At 41.4% G+C, this 23,769-nt stretch overlaps 1 protein-coding gene and 1 long non-coding RNA gene across 8 annotated transcripts in view; one reads left to right on the plus strand and one right to left on the minus strand.

Moving 5' to 3' along the window:
- Positions 1-23,278, plus strand: part of TPK1 (thiamin pyrophosphokinase 1) — a 352,058-nt gene extending 328,780 nt beyond the window's left edge. For all 7 annotated transcript variants that reach the window (XM_086687735.1, XM_086687694.1, XM_086687725.1 and 4 more), the window contains one exon: positions 21,382-23,278. In XM_086687735.1, coding sequence (XP_086543861.1) covers positions 21,382-21,500 — 119 coding nt within the window. In that variant the 3' untranslated portion in view covers positions 21,501-23,278. The remainder of the gene's footprint in view (positions 1-21,381) is intronic.
- LOC147582986 (uncharacterized) lies at positions 412-9,198 on the minus strand. The gene is made up of 3 exons (XR_015244234.1): positions 6,122-9,198; positions 5,601-5,756; positions 412-984 (listed from the first exon to the last, which is right to left on the minus strand). It is a non-coding gene; the product is annotated as an uncharacterized LOC147582986 (long non-coding RNA).
- Positions 23,279-23,769: the final 491 nt, after the last annotated feature.

Below are 23,769 nucleotides of genomic sequence, written 5' to 3' on the forward strand. Positions count from 1 at the left end.
TATCTCTGAAACTCCAAATGTCATAAATTAGCTGTACAGGAGGATCTTAGCCCAGAACATGCTCTGCTGGTTTTGTATTTCCTGAATGGCTTTGTAACTGTTGCTGAGGCTGTGTAAACTCCTTTGTACCCTGGGTTTCGGCTAAATCCAAACAGAAAGTAGATCCTTTTATGTTAGCATTTGAGCACCCAGTAACATACATCACATACCAGAGCGTGTCTTCTGCAGTTTTTCACAAGCAACGTGTTTGAAGGTTGAACTACATGCAGTCAACTGCACTGTTAAAAATTTAATGTCTTTGCCTGCAGAGTGTACCAGTGTATTAATTTAGTGGTGCATTAAACCTCTGCGTTTGAGGGTCATGAGCTTACATCTCTAAGCCTGGTAGATATCTAATAAGGTTCAATATGATTAATACATGAGTCTTTTATTAAAAAAAGAATCCTTTTTACTTAGATTTTATGTATTTTTTCATGACCTATAAAATCATTTACATAAGCCACATTAACTAATCCTAAAACACACCACGATTCTTGCATTGCATATAAGAGCCATAAAGGATTAACTACTATTTTAAAAGGCAGTTTACATTTGGAACAAGTATTAAGAAAAAAAAAACTATTCCTTTTTGATTTCAAAAATTTTTTTAAAAATCCAGTCACCATTGGGAGAAAAAGACCGACTGAATTGGCCAATTTAGTACAGAATGTTGAAGCATATTTAAGTCATGAATCAAGAAGACACCAGTCACTGTCTCACTTGAAATTGCAAAGAGGGTGCCACAGGCAGAGGTGCAACCAGATGCCTAAAATTATGCTTAGATCTGGAGGATGTTCCTCCTTATTCTCCAGCAGGTCTAAACATCTCTCTTAAAGAAGACAGACAGACACAGTCAGCCACGATGATTTCTTCATCCCTTTACAGGGAAACAGGGGATGGGATAGGTTGTTTGTATCCTTGGATTTATTTGGAAGGGTAAGACTTCTATGGAATGAGAGCCAGAAGAGAGAGATTTTGTCAGTCAGATTCATGCCTACATCTTGGCAAAGCCCTGCAGTACACATTGTAGGAAATGGCCCTTTGATCCTGAGGGGAGGGGACGGGCATCACTGCCGTGTCATCCCTCCATGAGTGCAAAACGGGATACGTGGGATCCCCCAGCGCTACTAGACTGAGGCACAAGAGGCTTCATGGCCACTACTTGCGAGTGAAGCTGCCCCAAGGCCAAGATCAGAGGCAGCTGTTACTCTAGATCCATCAGATGGCCTCAAGTGCCCAAGTAGAAGCCAATCTATAGTCACATCTTGGCAAAACTCTCCTATTGAGTGTGCAGTGTCCATCACCTCTGCGGCAAGGGATGTGCTAACACTCGGAAGACCTCAGAGACATTTGGGTGAGTGTTCATCAACGAGACCCAAAAGAACCCAGATGAAACACTCACATTTTCCAAATGGTTGCGATGTTATATGGAGTAAGGGAGGGACATCTCCCAGATTGCTTCTTTAAAAAAATGTCTTTAATTAGGAGTAGAAAAGTGAGAAGTCACCATTGTAACTACTGGTCCACTACCGACAGTACCGAAATGAGTGGCTCAGCACAGCACCACGAAGGGCCAAATCGGAGATACTCTCAAGCTATTTCTACATGTACACCTGACTTACGTTTTTTAAAATTAGTTCAATTTCAGTAATGACTGTTTTACCAAACAGATTAGAGTCGTAAATCTGTCTATATCATGCCAAATAAATAGGACTTAACCTCTAGCTTTGATGTAAATCTAGCTTCTACAAACTGTATAACTGTTTTTGAAGAATGATTTTTTTCAGTATACAGTGTATAGTCAACATGTTGGGGGAATAGTGTCAGATATTTTGAAAAGTTTTTTCCTCCTGATAGTTGCAAATATAGCAATTAAGTACAAATGAACTTATTTTTCATTTTCTCCAACAATACTTGTAAATCTAGGGAAATTGATCTATAAAGTCTGTACTTTGTCTTTCACCTATACCATGAAATAATATTCCCGTATTAAAAGTGAATGTAGGGGCACCTGGGTGGCGCAGTCGGTTAAGCGTCCGACTTTAGCCAGGTCACGATCTCGCGGTCCGTGAGTTCGAGCCCCGCGTCGGGCTCTGGGCTGATGGCTCAGAGCCTGGAGCCTGTTTCCCATTCTGTGTCTCCCTCTCTCTCTGCCCCTCCCCCGTTCATGCTCTGTCTCTCTCTGTCCCAAAAATAAACAAACATTGGAAAAAAAAAAAATGAATGTAGATTAGCTGAATTTTCACCTTTTTAATTTTTTTTTAAATTTATTTATTTTTGAGAGAGAGACAGAGTACAAGTTGGGGGAGGGACATAGAAGAAGACACAGAATCCGAAGCAGGCTCCAGACTCTTGAGTCGTTAGCACAGAGCCCGAGGTGGGGCTCAGACTCACAAACCGTGGGATCATGACCTGAGCCGAAGTCAGAGGTTTAACCAACTGAGCCACCCAGGCACCCCTGAATTTTCACCTTTTTATCTAATGTGTTTTCTACAGAGGTAGCAAAATGTGTTTGCTAAAAGTCAAGTATTGAACCATGTCCTTAGCAGTAAGGACATTTGTCGGGTCATTTTCTCTTCCCCCACTGTCCTGTAGTGTTTTAGGAATGGAATCAATGCATTTTTGAAATAGGAAAATACAGTACAAAGTGTTTCAGTTAAGCACTTTATGTCTGTGCCCCATGTTTTGTGGCCTTTCAAAGATACGGGATGAGAAACCTCTGAATCAGTTTTGCTGCTGGTCTAAAGTCCGTGACATTGGTCTGTCTACAAGAATCCCTTTCTTCTGTTTCATAACAAAGGTCTAAAAAAAAAAATTAGGTGGCACTGCCACATTTTTCCAAGATGTCAAGTTCCATAGTTTGAGTCTGTTACAGAAGGCATCAGGAGACCTGGGTCCTGGTGCTGTGCGTCTTCAGATTGATAAAATATCTTAATTTGGTTTCCCAGCCTTGAAATAAAGGGGCTGGATATCAGACCAGTGTTCTTGGTCTACATTCTCTGAAGCTGTACAGCCCCTCACCAGTTCCCTAAAGTCACCTCAGTTTAGTGGACAGAACTCTGAAGTTGGTACCTTAACTGGTTAAAGTAGAAGCAGCTTCACTATTATCTACGTCAAACCACTGAACGAGATAGACAAAGGTCTTTCGGATTAGAAATTCTGTGATAAAAGAAGTTAGATCAAGTCATGTACCTTATTGGGAGAAAAAGACATCATTTAATGTATAAGACAGAATGTGCATGCCTCTACACCAAAGTGATATTGAGCATTTTAAATAGAAAGTTATCTATCTGAGGCCTGGATAATATGTAACTTTGCATGCAAATAGTTAATGCAAAGAAAGTTCAGCCATAAAAGGTTGTCATCAGGAAGGGATCCATGGTATGAATATTGAAAAATGGATTGATTATTGTAACTAAAGCAGGGGAAAATATATTAATTATGAAATAAAGTAGCTTGGTTTTAAAGATGGCTAATATTTTCAGGCTCATTAGAATATTCATATAGTAAGATGCCAGCTATTCCTAATGTGAAATATTATCATTGTATATCAGTAAGGGGAAATTAAAAATGAAAATAGGTCTTGATGAAATATAGTAGGAACAAGCATATATATTTATAGGTTTATGGACAAAGTCTAAGACACTGTTTTATTACTATTGATAAAACAAATCATATCTGTTAATCCTAAAACATTTGACTTAAATCAAATGCTGTTTTTTCCTAAAAGACAGTGGTCAGACTCTCATTAAATGAAATTCTATTTCAAAAACAGCCACATAATTTACTGAACTCTGCTTGATAGTAAACATCCATCTACTATTCCTGTCCTATAAATATTTTTCAACAAGGCAGGGAAAAGTCACTGTGACCACTGGGATTCCATTTTCGGGAGCCTCACAGTTTCAGGCTGAGAGATGGCAGAAAGATCAGCCATCATTTAAGGAGCTGCGACCCAGGTATACTGACAGCCCTAGCGGGCTAAAGCATGGAGGACGTGAGGAGGGGGGGCAGGGCTCCTGAGGGACAGAGTGGACAAGGACCTAGAGTGGAGGAAGTCAGAAGGCAGTTCAGGGACCCGGGCAGCAGGGAGGATGCCATCTTGAGAGAAGTGGACATTTCACAGCATCTCCTCAGAGGAACAGTGGTCTGGGTGTATTTACCAAGGTAGAGCCAGAATCTCAGAGGGGTTTATGTGGCCCATCTTCCAGAACTTCTATAAACTCAATGACTCAGAGTCCTCTGATGCATCTGACTAGACCTTCCCAGCTCTAAATAGATGGAGAATCAACTTCTAATCGTAAACTTCACTCCTAAAACTTATCAATAATTCTGCCTAGGGGGTGGAAATAGATTTTTTTAATTCATATATGGGCGTGTTTTTGTGTGGCGGTATGCGTAAACATATAGTTTTTTTTAACCCCATATTACCTAATATATGTATCACTTCATGTCACCTAACATGTTTAATATACCTTATGTTCAGAATATGTTCAGAATTTGGAAATACTTCTTCAAAGTGGTTCTGCTCTTTGATCTAAGGAGGCGGTCTTTCCTATATGGTTTATATGGTTCCTCCTTCTAGTTTATATGAAAATGCATGTCATTCTATTGTTTTTATTTCATTTTTTAAATATACATGTGTAAACATTTTTCCAATTGTGATCAGTGTATCTCGTGTGAAATGTTGATTTTTCTTTTACTTGGTTCAGCAATTTTTCTGGAATGCACAGTCATCTTTAATGACTACATCATGTTCACCAAAGTTTATATTAGAAATTTATTTTTAATGAAGTCAGAAAGCGTGTGTCTGACATGGCATCCAAGAGTGGCACTAGTCAGCTGGAGAGCAGACTTGCCAGGCCTCCATCCCCTTTCAGAGCTTTATTTCCACAGCCACCCTGGGGTTTGGACTCTCTGATGTCATTGCCCTTCACCATTTCCATGCTTTCACCACTTCTGTTCACACTCAAGGTGACAGCTGTAATCCAGATCCTACCCATCTGTCACACACTGTAGTGGGTTGAAACCTATCTGGTTAAAGATGAGGTTAATAGGTACCTTCACCAGTTGAACATATATCCTGTTACAACAGGTTATCTTCTGCCTTAAATATGAATAAGCTTGGTTTATAGACTAGCTTAATCTTAATTAAATGAGTAATGTCCTTCAAAGCAGTTCTGGGTTTTTTGGGGGGGGAGGGGTGTCACCAATTTTTTTCCAACCCCACATATGCCACTCTTTGAGTCTCTTCCTCCAGGGATAAGGAAGAAGTGAGATGTTTAGTAATAGTCCTTCATGACCCCTTATTCCTCCCAGTAGATCTGTGCCTTTTCTTGAGCATAATGTTTATGGATTTTTTGTTTTCTTTTGTTTTTTTGATCTGTCTGGGGTTATCTGATGTGACTTGGTAAAATCTCAAAGAGCACAGGTTATGTCTCCTTAGCTTATTCTGAGTAGATGCCACCTGCAGGTCTGAGACTGATATTAAGTAATTATACCCTGCTACCTCCCATCTTCTTCCCTCTTCTATGCCATTTCCATTTGTTTGATGTACTTACAGTAATCTCTGTTGGTATTTGAAGGGTAGAAGCAAATGCCACTTTAGAGCTTCCTCAGTGCAGGTGAAACGATGACAATAATACAACAAATTTTCAGTGCTTTCATGCAGAAGTCAAAGACCGGCACAGACATTAACTCATTCATGTTCACGACAGCTGTATCAGAGATGACAGAAGACAGGTATTGTTGCATGCTGAGGTCACCAGAAGAACTGTCAGCCAAAGCCGGGGGAATACTGCAGTGGGAAGTTCGCCTCTGTTTGCAGGGAGGGCAGTGAGGCAGGAAGAAGAAAAGAACTTGCCGAATGTCCTCCCACCAGTCAGCCACAGATTGGGATGGGAATCTTTGGGATTGTCAGCTTTGCCACGTGCAGCGCTGTCACACCTGTGGGCATGTTTGGGAGACGGGCCAGTGTCCACAGGAGGCCAGGCAGGGCCCCAGGAGTGGAAGGAAGTAGAGCAAAGTAAAGCAGCTCAGAGCAGCCCTTGGACAGACTCACATTCCCTTCTTTGCCCCTCACCTTTACATTTGATACACACTGGCTGGGGCTCCTGGGCGGCTCAGTCGGTTAAGTGTCCAACTCTTGATTTTGGCTCAGGTCATGGTCTCACGGTTCATGAGTTCGAAGCACGCAGCGGGCTCTGCTTGGGATTCTCTCTCTGTCTCTCTCTCAAATAAACAAAAAAAATTTTTTTAAGTAAAACACCTGATCTGGACTTTCCACACTGAAAATCTTGGGCCATTTCTACACAGACCATTCATTTTTAAATAGGCCACATTTTGTGGGTTTGGACTGTCCTTTTTTTGTCATAAAGCAGTTCTGTCTGATTGGCTCTTTAACTGCAGCACTGACCCTGTGAGTAGAACATGCTAGTGATCTAACACATTAGAGAATTCTTTTTAACAAAGAAAAAAAATAACATATTTTAGAAAAGCCTCAACATTTGAAAGTGCTTGGGAAACCTTTTCTCACTGGCCTCATTAGCCTTGGTTCCTCCAAGCTGCAGCATTTTCTCAGTCTAATTGTTTTTGGGACAGCAGGCTGAGTGGAGACACAGGCAGTGTGGAGATGGAAGAGTAATTGAACATCAGAAGCCTTCAACCCAAGGGCAAGGGAAACGTGACTTCCGAGAGATGAAGACGAATGCAGCCACTTTCGAGTGGAATTATAATAGCCCTTCCTCAGACACAGGAGTTCACTCGGGGAGCAGCCGGCAGGATAGAGAGGGGACAGCGCTCACCTTGGGAGGAGGCCTCAGCCCATGAGGGCTTCAGAGATAACTTCCCAAAAGAAAGCACAGAGGAGGGCTTGTTATCAGAGGCCCGGGTAACAAGGAAGATGTCTGCTCTTATCATTTTTCCAGGCACACGAGGCATAATCTGGGTTAATTTTCCATCCTCCTGCATCAGTGAGTGTAGGTAAAGGCTGTCCTTGGTGAACTTCAGCAGGCTGACAAAGGACGGACCCCTTCCCATATTCCACACTACGCCCAGCGTCCCCTGTACGGGCCCTTCTGTGCTGCCATTAACGCACAAACCACAGGCCAGACGCCTGCTTCCTAAATTCAGCACGCGTTTTCTTCACTTCAGATTTATTTTAACACATTTCAAATCAGCGAGCATTTACTGATTTGATTCTCCTAACAGCATTACTTCAGCTTTTGAGGAAGTAAAGGTGAACAAGGAGAAGGCACTTTCCTTCACGAGTTCTTAGTCTTTTTTCCTAACTTTCCTCCCAAATGTTATTACTGAATTTTAATATTAAAAAACCTCAAACCTACAGAAAAATTGAATAGTACAGCAAAATCTTTATACCTTCCATCCAGATTTATAACTGCTAACATTCTTCTTTAACATTTGCCTTTCTTTCTTTGTATGCGTTTATTATTAATTTGGGCTGTAGTGGGTAGAGAATCAGAGCTTGTACAGGCTAGAAGCTGACATTTGACCTGAGACCTGAAGGATATGGGATATGTTCCAGAAGGAGGGGAAACATCGGAATTTCTCACAGGAGTAGGAAGTTCCTCATCTATTAAGGGAACAGCAAGGAGGTTCTGTGGGAGAAAGTAGCCATTTGAGGAAAGGCCTTAAATGCCAGGCCAAGGTGTCTGGGGTGGGGGCAGTGAGGTTGTGGGCGATTAGGTTCCCTCAGTTTTCTTTCAGATGGGAATGGCAGGGTTGGATGGGGGGAGAGGTAATGACTGGGAGGAAGGAGTATAGTTAGCAGACCACCTGCTACATGTTCTGGCAGGAGTCTGCTTACTGAGTTCCTTATAAAACCCAGGACGAATTCTATCGGTAATTTTAACGTAGGTTTGTTTAGGTTTTGCGCTTTTGGTTTTCTTGTCTAGTTTTGCTAAATCTTTCTCAGCCCTCAACTTGGATGGCAGAGGACTCCGTCCTTTTCTTATTGCTGAGCATATGGCAAATGACCAGGCCCTTGTTGATCTATTCCTGCTGTAGCTGAAATAATTTGAAATGACTTGATCTGCTCATTTGAATTTAATAGTCCCTTTATAACATGAGAACTGTCTGAATACATATCTGCAAATGAATCAGTCCAAAGGTAAAGTTCCCTGGAGAAACAGATGACTGATTAGTATGGTTTCTTCTTCAAGAACCTTGATCTCTGCTGTTCAAACAGTATGGTAGTCACTAGCCACATGTGGCTGTTAAACACTTAAAACTGGATTTGTGCAAACTGGGATATGCTATAAATACACACTGGATTTCAAAGACTTAGGTCAATAGACATTTTAGATATATTACATGTACAGAAAGTGGGCCACTCTCACCACTTTTATTCAACATAGCTTTAGAAGTCTTAACCAGGGCAATTAGGCTGGAACAAGAAATTAAAAGCATCTAAATTGGTAAGGAAGAGGGGCGCCTGGGTGGCTCAGTCAGTTAAGTGTCCAGCTTTGGCTCAGGTCATGATCTTGCAGTTCGTGTGTTCGAGCCCCTCGTCGGGCTCTGTGCAGGCAGCTCAGAGCCCGGAGCCTGCATTGGATTCTGTGTCTCCCTCTCTCTCTGCCCCTCCCATGCTCATGCATTTTCTCTCTCAAAAATGAATAGATGTTAAAAAAGTGTTTTTAATTGCTAAGAAGGAAAGCCGTCACTATTTGCAGGTGACATGACCCGACAGATGATACAGAGAAAACCCTAAAGACTATTTCAAAAAACCTGTTACAGCTAATAAAGGAATTTAGTAAAGTGGCAGGATACAAAGTGAATATACAAAAATGTTGGATTTCTATACACTAATAGAGAACTATCAGAAAGAGAAATTAAGAAAATAATCCCATTTACAGTTACGTCAGAAAGTATACCTAGTGATAAACTTAACCAAGAAGGTAAAAGACCTGTACACTGAAAACTCTAATAATTTGATGAAAGAAAGTAAAAAATACACCAATGGAAAAATATACCATGCTCATGGACTGGAAGAATGGTGTTAAAATGTCTATATTACAGGTCAGTGCAATCTCTGTCAAAATTCCAATGACATTTTTCACAAAAGAACAATCCTAAAACTTGAAACTGCAGCAGACTTTGAAGAGCCAAAGCCATCTTGAGAAAGAACACACCTGGAGGCATCCTATTACAGAGCCACAATAATCAAACAGTATGTTACGGGCATAAAAACCGACACAGGTCAGTGGAACAATTTAGAGAGCCCAGAAAGGAACTTTTGCATATATAGTCAATGAAATTACAACAGAGAAGCCAAGAATATACAATGGGAAAAGGACATTCTCTTCAACAAATGATGATGGGAAAAGTGGACAGCTACATGCAAAAGAAAGAAACTGGACCTCTATCATGCATCATTCACCAAAAAACTCAAACTGGATTAAAGACTTATACATAAGACCTGTAACCATAAAATTAGTAGAAGAAAACAGATGGTAAGTAACTTGCCATCAGTCTTGGCAATGATTCTTTTTGATTTGACACCAAAAGCAAAGGTAGGCACTAAAACAAAAATAAGCAAGTGGGACATCAAATTAAAAGTCTTCTGCAAAGTAAACCATCAACAAAATAAAAAGGCAGCCTATACTGCAGGAGAAAATCCTATACTGGATAAGGTATATCCAAAATATATAAAGTTGAATAGCAAAAAAAAATTGATTAACTATTTTCAAAGAAGATAGTCAAGTGGTCAGCAGGTACATTAGAAGGTGTCCAACCTCACTAATAGTTAGGAAAATGCAAATCAAAACCACAGTGAGATATCTCCCCTCACCTGTTAGAATGTCTATTATCAAAAAGACAAGAAATAACAAGTGTTGGCAAGGATGTGGAGAAAAGGGAACCCTTCTACACTGTTGGTGGGAATGTAAATTGGTGCAGCCACTATGGAAAACACTATAGAGGTTCTACAAAAGTTAAAGATAGAACTACCATATGATGCAGCAATGCTACTTCTGGGTTTTATCCAAAGGAAACAAAAACACTGAGTTTAAAAGTGTCCATCAATGGATGAATGCATAAAGAAAAGCGGGGGGGCAGGGGGGGTACACACACACACACACACACACACACAATGGAATATTATTCAGCCACAAAAAATAAAGAAATCCTGCCATTTGCAACAACATGGATGGATCTTGAGGCCATTATGCTAAGTGAAAATAAGTCAAACAGAGAAAGACAAATATAATATTCTTTATATGTGGAATCTTCAAAACAAAACCAACTCCTCAATACAGAAAACAGATTCATGGTTGGCAGAGGCTAGAGGTTAGGAGTGGAAGAAATGGGTGAAGGTAATCAAAAGGTACAATCTTCCATAGTTATAAAATAAGTCATCAGGATGTAATATACAGCATAGTAAGTATAGTTAATAATACTGTATTGTTTGGAAGTTGCTAAGAGAATATATCTTAAAAGTTCTCATCACATAAACAAATATTTGTAACTGTGGTGACGGATAGCATATTGACATATCGTGGTGATCATTTCTCAAAATATACATATATACCATATTAGTTTCATACTACGTAATGGTTCAATATGTCAATTACATCTCAACAAAAATAATGTGTGTGTGTGTGTATAAACATTTTACCTATTTTTACTCCTTAAAAAGATGTGTGGATCACATATTTCCATTCAACAGTGTGAGAAAGATAATTGGATCTATTTCTGTGACAGATGGTCTCAAACTTGTTGTTTTTTAAGATTCCAATAAATATACATGAAAGGCATGTATTCTACAGCTCTACACTAGGACTAGTTTGAGATTCTACCTTCAAGAAAGTGAAGAGACTATACTGATATTTAATTTTTGACAATTTTTAAGAACGACCATAAGTATAAAGCCTATTTGACAGGAAACCACTTTAAAACAGCAACTCTGGGAAGGATTTTTAATTTTTTTAAATGTTTATTTTTAAGAGAGAGGGAAACAGCACGCGAGCAGGGGAGGGGCAGAGCGAGAGGGAGACACAATCTGAAGCAGGCTCCAGGCTCTGAGCTCTCGGCACAGAGCCCGTCGCAGGGCTCGAACCCATGAACCGTGAAATTGTGACCTGAGCCGAAGTCGGACACGTAACCGACCGAGCCACCCAGGCGCCCCTGGGAAGGATTATTATTATGAAAGAGTAAGTTCGTAGTGTTTAAAACAAAGTTTGACTATCATATATATCTGTAAAAACCTTTTTTAAATCTATAGTTCAGGGGCGCCTGGGTGGCGCAGTCGGTTAAGCGTCTGACTTCAGCCAGGTCACGATCTCGCGGTCCGTGAGTTCGAGCCCCGCGTCAGGCTCTGGGCTGATGGCTCGGAGCCTGGAGCCTGTTTCCGATTCTGTGTCTCCCTCTCTCTCTGCCCCTCCCCCGTTCATGCTCTGTCTCTCTCTGTCCCAAAAATAAATAAACGTTGAAAAAAAAAAAATAAATCTATAGTTCATATAATTACAATGGTAAAGACCAATCGTAGTGAAAGGATTTCAGAGGCAGTAGAGTTGGCTTTTTCCTGCTAATGAAATCTGTCATGTTTTCTTAATATACAGTGTTTCTCCAAATAGCCCAAGCATCTTCAGAGAGTAAATGATGAATGTAGAGCATACGGTAGTTCCATTATGTCTGAAATAGTGATATGTCCAGTGCGTCTAACTGCACTCCTCGAGTTTAACCTAATGTTCCGGGATGGTGGGGAGTCTTGAGATCCATCATAATGGCTTCATTAAGCATTTGTCTGTGTGGCATAGAAGGTATTCATTTAAGGCTTTGGACGGTTTCTGCATTTCCGCGGCATCGCCCACTGACTGTCCATCAGGCTGCTGCCAGTTCCATACTTTAGGGAAAACAGACCAGCCTCGATTCTTGTTGTAAAGCTCTTCAAAGCGTTGCCTTACCCTCCCTTGGTAACATGTGTCTAACAACTTTTATTATCGTCATAGCCTGTAGATTTAACCTCCCTGAACTTCATTTTCCTCATGTGTAAATTGCAGATAAAAACCTGCTGTACCTCGAGCACGTGCTGTGCTGTAAGTGCCCAGGCAGTGTGTGGAATGAATGAGAATTACTCCATGTCAAATAACACCTCTTTGCATAGCATCTCCTGGGCAAAGCTCATTCACTCCCCTCTCTTTACTCCCTCAATTTCATCAATTTGAGAAATGTTTGCATTGCCTTTTTAGAATTTTACTGATGTATTTTTACAAAATAACCCGTGTCAACGCACAGATTCCTAGGAAGCCAGGACAGAGGTCAGGCCTCTGGGGAGAATGTATGTGGCACCCTCCTCACCCAAGGATTCACTTCCTACTCGAATATACAACCCATCCTGGCCAACTCATCAGCGCCTGCCCCATGCTTCTGTCCAGTCCGTTGGGCTTCGTTGTATATACATCTTTCTATCTCTAGTGTCCAGCAAAGAGTATACATAGCCTTAGTAAATACCTATAAAACAAATGACTTACTAGTCTGGCCAAGCTTATCTCATTGTACCTCTCCGCTGACTATAAACTAATCACTTGAATCAAGGCATTTGCTAATAGTTCAAATCATGGCAGTCTCTCTCTCTCTCTCTCTCTCTCTCTCTCTTTTAAAAAGACTACTAAGGTGGGGAAAGAAAACCTTGACCTACTTCACTGACAGAAGAAAGTAAAGACGTTTAAGGTTTCTTTAACACTTATATGAGAAAACTGAGTTCATAGATAGGGTTTGAACCCGCATCCGACTTAACCTCACATGATGAGGGTTATACTATTTTTGACAGAGAGATGCCTCCTCTGTGAAAGTATCAGAACAGACCTATGACCCAGGTGCAGAGGGAGCAAATGCTTCCCCATCTTGCTCTGCAAAGCCTTAACGCCTCAGAGTCCTCCCACAGTGCTCCTCCACACTGTCAGCCCGCTGAAAAGAGCCACAACCCCGTGCATCAGCTTACAGAGGTAAGGCGGGTAGGAATCCAGGACGGATGGCCCTTCTTACCTTCATGTGACACCAAACGGATTGAATACTTTGAATTCTACCAATGTGCCAGCTTTCTGCTTTATAATCTTTAGTCTTTGCAGCTTTAGAGGAAAGCTGGTGGGATGTCACTGAAAGGAAACAGAATACTAAGTGCCTCACTTCCATCCTTACCTTTGGGAAGGAAAACCGTTTGAGGTCATGGATGAAAACTGTAAAATCAACGTTAATGTTTCTCTTATTTTTAAGTACTTCTGTGTCTCTAGCATATGAAAACCCAAAAGTTAGGCTGTGCCTCTGTGGTCCCTAATATATCCGGTATTGAATGTCATTGGAACAGGAACTACATTGTTGTCATTAGACCCCAACTGCCCTTAAAACAATGGATGACAGTGGCTTTGAAGCAAACAGATGAGACTCAACTTTCACATTTAGAGCAAGCAACTTTAGCTTATGTTTATCCATATGATATGGTTGCCTATAATTTTATACATAGCTGTAACTTTTATTCTGGTCTCTGATTAAAGCAGGACTTGATCAGAATGACTGGTTATCCTAGAACCATGTTTACTTTCTGCAAACAAAGAGGGGGAAAAATAAACTGCATCTAAATTGTCTGAATGTCGAATCGAATCTGTTAAGCCAGCCAAAGTTTTGGGCAAGTTCTCTGGGATAGGTATGAACAAGTAATTTTTGAGGGAATGATGGCATCACGATGGCAACCTAGGTCATTCCCATCTTCAGTCCCCTTCCCAAGAAACCAAGTAACAGTTATCCACAGATGAGACACCATTGTGAAAACCCCAGAGCATGGGCGTGAGCCTAAAACACAAAGACCGAGGGAGACTGCCCTAGGAGAGGAGAGGAGCGGCTGCACTCTGGCTGTACCCCTCCTCCCCCACCCCGGGCAGCACAACGCTGCACCAAGTGGAGCCTCCGGTTTCTCCAGCGGGAGAGACAGCCCGAGATGGACATCCAGCTCCCCTAACACCAGGGCTCACCTGAAGGGGACCCAGACTCGGGGCTCACCTCAAGGGGGGATTGTGCAGCTTGACCATGGGGATCAGATTGTGATTAAAAAAGGGAAGTGGGGTTTATAGCAGCCACATCTGGATCTTAGAAGACCAAGTCTCCACTCACAGTGGCATCCAAACAGAAATCTCAGCCAGTGCATTTGCTTACCTGCAGAGCCAAGACTGTGGCCCAGTCGGACCAAGGAACTTGGTGGGGCACAGATCTGCCCGATTTGGGACCACAAATAATGAGCCACGCCAGCCGTGGAGTCCGTTCGTTTGCACTGCTTGGGCCGGACAGCTAATTCACAGGGCTACCTACTGCTGAGTATAGTTCCCATCCCAGGAAGCCTGGCCCGAGACCCTGGGAAGCTGTTTAGCCCAGTGGGACTCAAGTGGAAAACCTGGCCAGCAGTGTTGCCTATCTGCAGAGCCAGAACGGTTACCGTGTTTGGCCAGAGAGCTTGGTTCAAAGTTCCACCTGATTGGACCCCCAAACAAGAGCCTTGCATGCCCTAGGGCCTGACCTATGGCCCCAACCGACTAGGGAAACTAATTTATAGTCCCGCTCACTGTTCAATACAGCCTCCAGCCCAGGTTCACCAGGAAACCCAAACATATCTCCTTCAATCCCAATTACAGGAGCACTGGACTGAAGAGCCTAGCCAGCAGCCTTGACCATTTGCCGAGCCAAGCCACCGCCTGTTTGGTCTCCAGAAAAAGAGCCTTGCCAGCCTCGGGGCCTCTACGGCAACCCCTCCTGAGCAGGGAAATAATGTGTAGCACTGACCACTGCCGAGTACAGCCTTCCGCCCACCCAGCCAGGGAACCTAACCAGGGCACACGGAAGTCAGGTAGCCCGTCCTACAGCCCTGCTTGTAAGCGGCCCGCGAGCAGAGAACACAGCCAGTGGCTCTCCCCGTCTGTAGAACAAAGCGAGTGACCCCACCTGGCCAGAGATGGTACACAGTACTGCCTGATTTGGGTCCCCAAACAACAAGCCATGTTGCCTGTAGGCCCCGTGCTTCCGCACTGCCCAAGCAGGGAATCTAGTTCACAACCATGCCTATTTCTGAGGATAGTAGTAGTCCTGACTGTCTAGGAAGCCTGACCACCAAATCCAGTCAACTGTGGCGTCCATCATACAGTTGCACTTTGGCGGGGAACACGGCCAGGACATGGAACTTGAGGATCCTATGTTAGGCCACAGAACAAGTCTTAGCAAATTCAAGAAAATTAAAATCATGCCAGCTGTCCTCTCTGCCCATGACAGTATGAAACTAAAGATCAATAACAAGAGGAAAACTGGAAAATTCATGAATACATGGAAATTGAATAGCACTCTCCTGAACAACCAATGGATCAAAAAAGAATTTTAAAAGAAAAAGTATCTTGAAACACAGCATACCAAAACTTACAGGATACAACAAAAGCAGTTCTAAGAGGAGAGTTCATGGTTATAATGCATACATCAAGAAAATAGATTTCAAATAAACAGCCTAACTTTATACCTATGGAACTAGAAAAAGAAGATCTAAGCTCAAAGCTTGCACAGGAAGGAAACCAAGATTCAAATGAAAACAAAGATTGGGAAGTGAAATGGAGAACAGGAAAACTGTAAAAACTAAGAGTAGGTTCTATGAAAAGATAAACATAAAAGAGAGGACTCAAATCAACATTTATAAATGAAAAAGATGACAACCCAAACCACCAAATACGAAACATCATATGAAGGTACTATGAAAATTCCACCGACAAACTGCACAGATTGGAGAAGAAATGAAAAATTCTTAGAAACATACAACCTACCAAGACTGAGTCAGGAAGAAATAGAAGATCTGAACAGATGAATTACTAGGAAGGAGCTTGAATCGATAATAAAAAAGCTCCCTGTGAAGAAAAACCCAGGACCAGATGGCTTCATTGGTACATTTTGACAAATGTTTAAAGAAGAATTAGTGCCAATCCTTTTCAAACTCTTCCAAAAACTCAAAGTGTGGAAACACCCCCAAATTCCTTTTGTGAGGCCAGTATTACCCTGATACCAAAGCCAGATAAGGACACTACAAGAAAACTACAGGCTAATACCCCTAATACAGATGCAGAGTTTTTCAGGGGCACCTGGGTGGCTCAGTCCATTGAGCATCTGACTTTAGCTCAGGTCATGATCTCATGGCTTGTAAGTTTGAGCCCCGCATTGGGCTCTGTGCTGACAGCTCAGAGCCTGGGGCCTACTTCAGATTCTGTGTTTCCCTCTCTCTTTCTGCCCCTCCACTGCTCGCTGGCTCTTCCTCAAAAATAAATTAAATTTAAAAACAAGAAGCAAAAATTTTCAATGAAATGACTAGCAAATTAAACTCAGCAGCATATTAGGAGGATTATTCACTGTAATCATGGGAGATTTACCTCTGGGATGCAAGGATGGTTCAACATACACAAATCAATAAACATGATACATCACATTAATAGAATGAAAGAAAAGCAATCATATAATCATCTGAGTAGATGCAGAAAAAGCATTTGACAAAATTCAGCATCCATCCATGATAAATACTCTTAACAAATGTATGGAAAGAACATATCTCAATATAATAAAGGTCATATATAACAAGCCCACAGCTAACATCATACTCAGTGGTGAAAGTTAGTTTTTCCTAAGCTCAGGAAGAAGACAAGGGTGCCAACTCTAACCAATCCTATTCAGCACAGTATTGGAAGTCCTAGACAGAGCAGTTAGGCAAAATAAAAGACATCAGAATTGGAAAAGTAGTAAAACTGTCAATTTGCAGATGATACGATTTTCTATACAAAAAAATCCTAAAAACTCCACCAAAAAACTGTTAGATCAACAAATTCAGCAAACTTGCAGGTTACAAAATTAACATAAAAGAATCAATAGTGTTTCTGTATACTAACAATGAGCTATCTGAAAAACAAGGAAATGATCCCATTTATATAATAGCATCAAAAACAATAAAATACTTAGGAATAAATTTAACCAAAGGCGCCAAAGATCTCTACACTAAACCTACATTAATGAAAGAAATTGAACAAGGCACAAATGGGAGAATACCCCATGTTCATGGATTGGAAGAATGTACTTAAAATGTCATACTATCCAAAGGCATCTATAGATTTAATGCAATCCCTGTCCTAAAATTTGTATGGAACCACGTAAGACCCTGAAATAGCCAAAGTAATCCTGAAAAAGAACAAAATCAGAGGCATCACACTTCTTGATTTCAAACTATATTATAATGCTATAGGAACAAAACAATGCTACCAGCATAAAAGATATACACATGAGCCAATGGAACATAATCAAGAGCCCAGAATTAAATCCCCACATATACAATCACCTAATAGATGACAAAGGGTCCAAGAATACTCCACTGAGAAAAGACCATCTCTTCAGTAAATGGAACTGAGAAAATTGGATATCACATATGAAAGAATGAAACTAGACTCCTATCATAAACCACTCCCAAAAATTAACTCAAATGGATAAAGACTTAAACATGAAACCTGAAGCCATGAAACTCCTAGAAGAAAAACTAGGGAAAAACTGCTTGGACAAAAGGTCCTGGCAATGATGTTTTCAATATGACACCTAAAGCACAAGCAACAGATTAAAAAAATAAACGTGTGGAACTGCATCTAACTAAAACCTTCCACACAACAACAAAAATCAACAAAATGAAAAGCAGCCTATGAAAAGGAGAAAAAAATATTTGCAAGCCATGTATCTGATAAGGAGTTAATTTCCAAAGTATATAGCTCATACAATTCATTACCAAAAAGAAGAAAAAAGCAAATAATCTAATCAAAAATGGCCTAAGTACCTGATGAGACAGTTTTCCAAAGAAGATATTCAAATGGCCAAAAGGTATATGTAAAGGTGCCCAACATCTCTCCTCATTAGAGACGTGCATATCAGAACCACGATGAACTATCACCTCTCACCTGGAAGAATGGCTATCATCAAAAAAACAAAAAATAATAAATGCTGGCATGGTTTTAGAGAGAAGAGAATGCTTGTATCCTGTTGGTGGGAATGTAAATTGGAGCAGCCACTTTGGAAAACAGTGTGGAGTTTCCTCAAAAAATTAAAACTAGAACTACCATATGATCCAGCAATTCCATTTCTGGGAACATATCTGAAGGAAGCGAAAACACTATGTTGAAGAGATCCCTGCATGCCACGTTCTCTAGCAGTCCTATTCACAATAGCCAAGAAATGGAAACAACCTAAGTGTTATTTCCATCAGTGGATGAATGGATAAAGAAGTCATGTATGTGTGTATGTGCATGTGTGTGTATATACTGTGTACACACACACACACAGGAATATTATTCTGCCATCAAAAGGAGAAAATCCTGCTATTTGCAACATGAATGGACTTTTAGGATATTGCGGTAAGTGAAGTGAGTCAGATAAAGACAAATAGTGTATGATGTCACGTATATGTGGAATCTAAAAATACCAACCTCACAAAAAACCTCAGATATTTTGTTGCCAGGGCTACAGGGGTGGGGGGAATTGGGTGAAGGTAGACACAAACTTCTAGTTACAAGATACAGAAATACTGGGCACATAATGTACATAACTATAGTTAACAATGCCTCATGGAATAGAGCTGGTAAAGGTGGATTCCAAAAATCCTCATCACAAAGAAAATATTTCATAATAACTTTGTGTTGACAAAGTTTGTTGTGATAATCATTTCCTAGGATGTATATACATCCAGTCATGCTGTTCCTAGGCATCAGTATCTCAGTGGAACTGGAAGAAAATCATTTGCTTTTCTTCTATCTGTGGGAAGCTGTCAGTCTTGTTATTTTACTTCATGATTGACCCTCAAACATTCAAAGCAGGGGGAGTTCAATCATAATTCCAAATATTGTCCTCAAAAAAAAAAAAAAAAGACTTTTTTCTCATAAGGAAGACTTCAAGGTTTGCTCAAAAAGCATGATTCTTTGACTTGAAGAAATGCACTCCAAAATAATTGTAGTGACGTAGTAAATTGAAATTCATGATTTGTATTTCAGCTTATTCATCTTTTCTATCATTTCATTGTAATACAATCAAATATATTTCAGTGTAACCTTTCATTAATATTGACTGTACCGTTAGAGACTGGATGTGTTCCCCTAAAAGTCCTAAGTGGAAGCCATAACCCCCCAAAGTGATGGTATTTGCAGGTGGGATCTTTGGGAGGAGTTTGGAGTTTAGAGTTGAATCACGTCAGGAGGGTGGGGCCCTCATGATGGTAATCGATTAAAAGGATTTTCATTCTTTCTCCATTAAGAATTAACGTCTTAGGGAAACCAATGTATAGAACCTAAGTGTCCATCTAGCCCTGATAATCAGATAGTCTGCTTTCAAAAAATCAGAAAGGAATTTACATGCAAGTCAAGCTAGAGAAATAATCTTGTGCTCTTGTCCTTGGAGCCCATGTGAAAACCAGGATTTTAATCTAATCAGTTTCCAAAACAGTAAAGTATGCTGCATGAAATTCAGGTGGTCATGTACACCTTCTTTGCACTCTACACTGGCAGGCCCATGAAAGCATCCCAAGTTGTCTTCATGAATAAAGGTTTGAAATGTTCGAGAGAGAACCGTGAAACCCTGGGCCTGGGCCAGAAGTCCCGACGTCCCTGTGTGCACCTGCCTGCAGGCGTGGCCACCCCGCAGGAGAGCCAAGGTCTCTTTCTCCAACAGATCCCAAGCAGACTTGGCCTTGAACCCACGACCACCTCCCCTAACTCACTATCCTCACACTTGTGTCTGGGTTAGTAAATTCATGTGCGTATTAATGTCCTGTAGAAATTTCATCTCAAAATTCCCAATTACTAAAAAGGCCAGAGCTCCTACTGAATTATATATTAGGGTGATATTCCCACAAGGTTCACTCTGTACCCTTAGTTTTACCTTCCAATTGCATCAGTAGACGCGTTGACAACTCCGAGAAGCAAACGAATTTGAGTTTTAAGTAAATAAACTGTGTTAACTGGTAATACTAGTTATACATTATCCTGTAATGCTGTTTCTGAATTGCCTTTTCAAGATTTCCTCAGAAAGATAACAAGCTCCCTCTTGTGGGCAGTGGGCATCATATATAATTATTTCCCCAAAGCACTGTAACTTCATAGGTACCTTTTGTTTAAAGGAGAAGGGTCCTCTTCTGTCTTTGACAGCATGGGCTCTATTTTTCTCTTTGAACGTTAGCAAGGAAAATAATATTGATTATCATGGAATGTTTATAGGACAAGTCATGAGTTTAGAGTCATTTGATGTGAACTGTTCTTCCATGTGCAAAGACATTAACTTCAGCTAACCTGTTAGAACATATACATACATGGGGCGCCTGGGTGGCGCAGTCGGTTAAGCGTCCGACTTCAGCCAGGTCACGATCTCACGGTCCGTGAGTTCGAGCCCCGCATCGGGCTCTGGGCTGATGGCTCAGAGCCTGGAGCCTGTTTCCGATTCTGTGTCTCCCTCTCTCTCTGCCCCTCCCCCGTTCATGCTCTGTCTCTCTCTGTCCCAAAAATAAATAAACGTTGAAAAAAAAATTTAAAAAAAAAAAAAAAAAAAAAAAAAAGAACATATACATACAGGTATATATTGATGTGTATGTGGAATTGATAAGCAAATTCTATCACTCAACTCCTAAACCTTTACTTTGATAAATAAAGGAGATTATCTCATCTCCTGGCCTCAGTTTACAGCTTGGCTTATGGCCTCCTCAGGATCACCCCACTGGAAGTCCGCTTTGACCTTTGAGTTCCTATTAATTTTACAAAGCAGGCCTGGCTCATTTTGGCTTTTCTTAATTTACGAGAAAAATATAACCAAAATCCCATGCCTTTTTGGAGTAATTAGCTTTCCGCCCCATATCATTCATACTTGACGCTAAGACTGCATCTTTATAGGGTTTAATAACTTACGTAAAATGTTAACTCTGAATCATCAAGAAAAATTATAATTGCACCCAGGCAGGGAAGCAAGTAGCACATTAGAAAATGGGTTTTGATTTTACAATCGGTAATGAAAAAAAAATCAGAAAATTTAATGAAATTTTGTGAGAGAATGGCACATATCCCAGAATGGTTAACAACCAATAACCAACTCCCAGAAAAGTGGTTATGGCAAGTTCTAGACATTTTCAGTTTTAAAATCCCACGTCATGTTTCACCTGTCCCACATTTTATATATCTTCTACCATATATATATATAGCTTCTATCTTAAGCACATGCTTAACTGCTTTTCTGGTAACTGTTGACAGAGTTCTACACTGGAGAAAGGCTGGCTGTCATTAAACATTTCTTTCTCTCATTTTCTTACAGCAAATAACGTGCTTGGTTTTGGAACACTGGTCAGTACTTCCAATACCTACGATGGATCTGGTGTCGTGACCGTGGAAACGGACCATCCACTCCTCTGGACCATGGCCATTAAAAACTAACCCCGCACCTGGCATCCATAGCTGTGCCTCTGACTTACCTCATTTGCCACTGACTTCTCGCTCAACAAGAACAGTTCACCTTGGTTTACAGAAATGAAACCTCTCCACGGGAAGCCCACTAGTTTTCAAGATATTGATGTTTAGATAACCCAGGTAACACAAATGGCAGATCTCAATTTTACAGCGAGGGAGAAAAAAATCATTATTTGTTAAAGTAAATAAGCTCTACGACATTCAATTGGAAAACTAATGTGGATCATTCCACTATAACATTCAGTACTGTTGTTATGTTACTAATCATTACATTTATCCTAGAAAATTTTTTTTTTTTAATTTTGAAGCTGAGAAAGTTCTCTGCTGAGGGTTCTTGGTGTTCAACACGTAAGCCTTCTTCTGCCCGTCCTTAAATCCATACCCCAAAGGCTACTTCTGAGTGTCTATTCATGCTAGATTCCTCTGTATAATATAGGAAAAATTCCTTTCAGATTGGGATGTTAGAACCACACCATTTCACCCTGGCCCCATTACTGTCTTGGTATTATGATCTTTTAAAAGTAAATCAAGGGGCGCCTGGGTGGCGCAGTCGGTTAAGCGTCCGACTTCAGCCAGGTCACGATCTCGCGGTCCGTGAGTTCGAGCCCCGCGTCAGGCTCTGGGCTGATGGCTCGGAGCCTGGAGCCTGTTTCCGATTCTGTGTCTCCCTCTCTCTCTGCCCCTCCCCCGTTCATGCTCTGTTTCTCTCTGTCCCAAAAATAAATAAAAAACGTTGAAAAAAAAAATTAAAAAAAAAAAAAAAAAAAAAAGTAAATCAAGAAGCATTGACCTAATTATTAAGTTTGAAAACAGGCAGTTATGTAAGCTCCACGTGAAGGGAGACACAGCGTGGAAGGTGAGAGGTCAGAAAGCCCCACTGACACAGTCACCCCAAGCTCAGCTCCGCAGCGAGCATGCTACCCTTTAGCGGAGTGACAGGTGAAAACCGCCCTTGTCATATTTACAACCAAGCCTGAAAACGTGCAGAGGACATCTACGCATGCAAACTGAATGGTTTCCGACATTACTCAGACTGAAAAAGCAGTGGTTCACAGACCCCAAGTTTATGCAGAGGACAGGAAAGGAGTTTGACAACCCGTGGGGATAAGTGAGCACTGCGTACTGAGGATCTGGGTCTGAAAGCCTGAGTTCCTGTCCCTGTCCAGCCATTCGCCCAAGTTCCTGAACCTGCTCCTTAGCCAGAAAGCGGAAGGGGCTGCACGGAGGGTGCCTGAGCTTCCTTCCCACAGTCAGAGTCTAGACGCTGACACCTGCCCATTACCAGGCAGAGAATGCACAGGGTTGCTGACTCAGCAATTTAAACACCTGGGGCCCTGGGATTCATCCGTGTTTCTAACGAGACCCTCTTCTCACACTTTCCTGAACGATTTACCAAACCAAACGTTGCCATACAAACCGTGACATAGGAACCCCCCCCCCCGCCATGTTTTATGTACACACATCCCCGTCCTGCTGCGAGGGAGCAGCAGCCCTTTCCTTCCTGGTGTTGAGACAAAGCAAGAGTCAGGTTTGAACAGTTTTGAACAGTTGTGAACAGCTTACCTGAGAGGTCATTTTTAGTTATTATGCAAATACATGAGATTGAAATCTGATGTCAAATAAAATTAGTTACCCATGTATATGTTTGTAGTCCACTTTTAAGATAACATTCCATTTTCTCAGTTGTATTCGTTATCACCAGTCTCATAATAATCAAGGTTTCTGTACAAAACAATAAAATTGCTTCAAAGGATGAGTAAGAGTGACAGTATTTCACCCATCCAGTGTCGGAGGGCCAGCCAGGATTGTTGACACTTGCTCTGTCCGGCACGCAGGGCACCCACCGGATCACGTGTGCCAGGGGTTCACACAACCTCTGGATCCGTTGCCCATCTGTAAAACAGGGAACCTATGTAGCACCTGTGTACCTTGTAAGACTTAAGAAGGACAGGGAGACTGCTTTCAAAGGTCTTTATAAGCTGCAGAAAAAAGAATGGAAGGAACTGCTGTCACAGAGAAAGTGAAGACAAGTGGGGGAGGAAGGGCCCTGGGAAAGAGGAGAAGGCTCAGAGCGCAGGGGGGGGTCCCAGATCACGCTCAGGGCTGCGTGCAGGCTCCCTCCAGACCCTTCCGTGTCATCTCCGCCAAGCAGCTCCCGGAGCCTCTGTCCCTGTACCGCCTGCCTTCCCACTCAGAACAGCAGACACGATGGCACAGAAGCTGGAGGAAAGGTCAC

The sequence above is a fragment of the Puma concolor genome, chromosome A2, assembly GCF_028749965.1.
Source record: "Puma concolor isolate L17-30 chromosome A2, mPumCon1.1.hap2, whole genome shotgun sequence".
Taxonomy (NCBI): domain Eukaryota; kingdom Metazoa; phylum Chordata; class Mammalia; order Carnivora; family Felidae; genus Puma; species Puma concolor.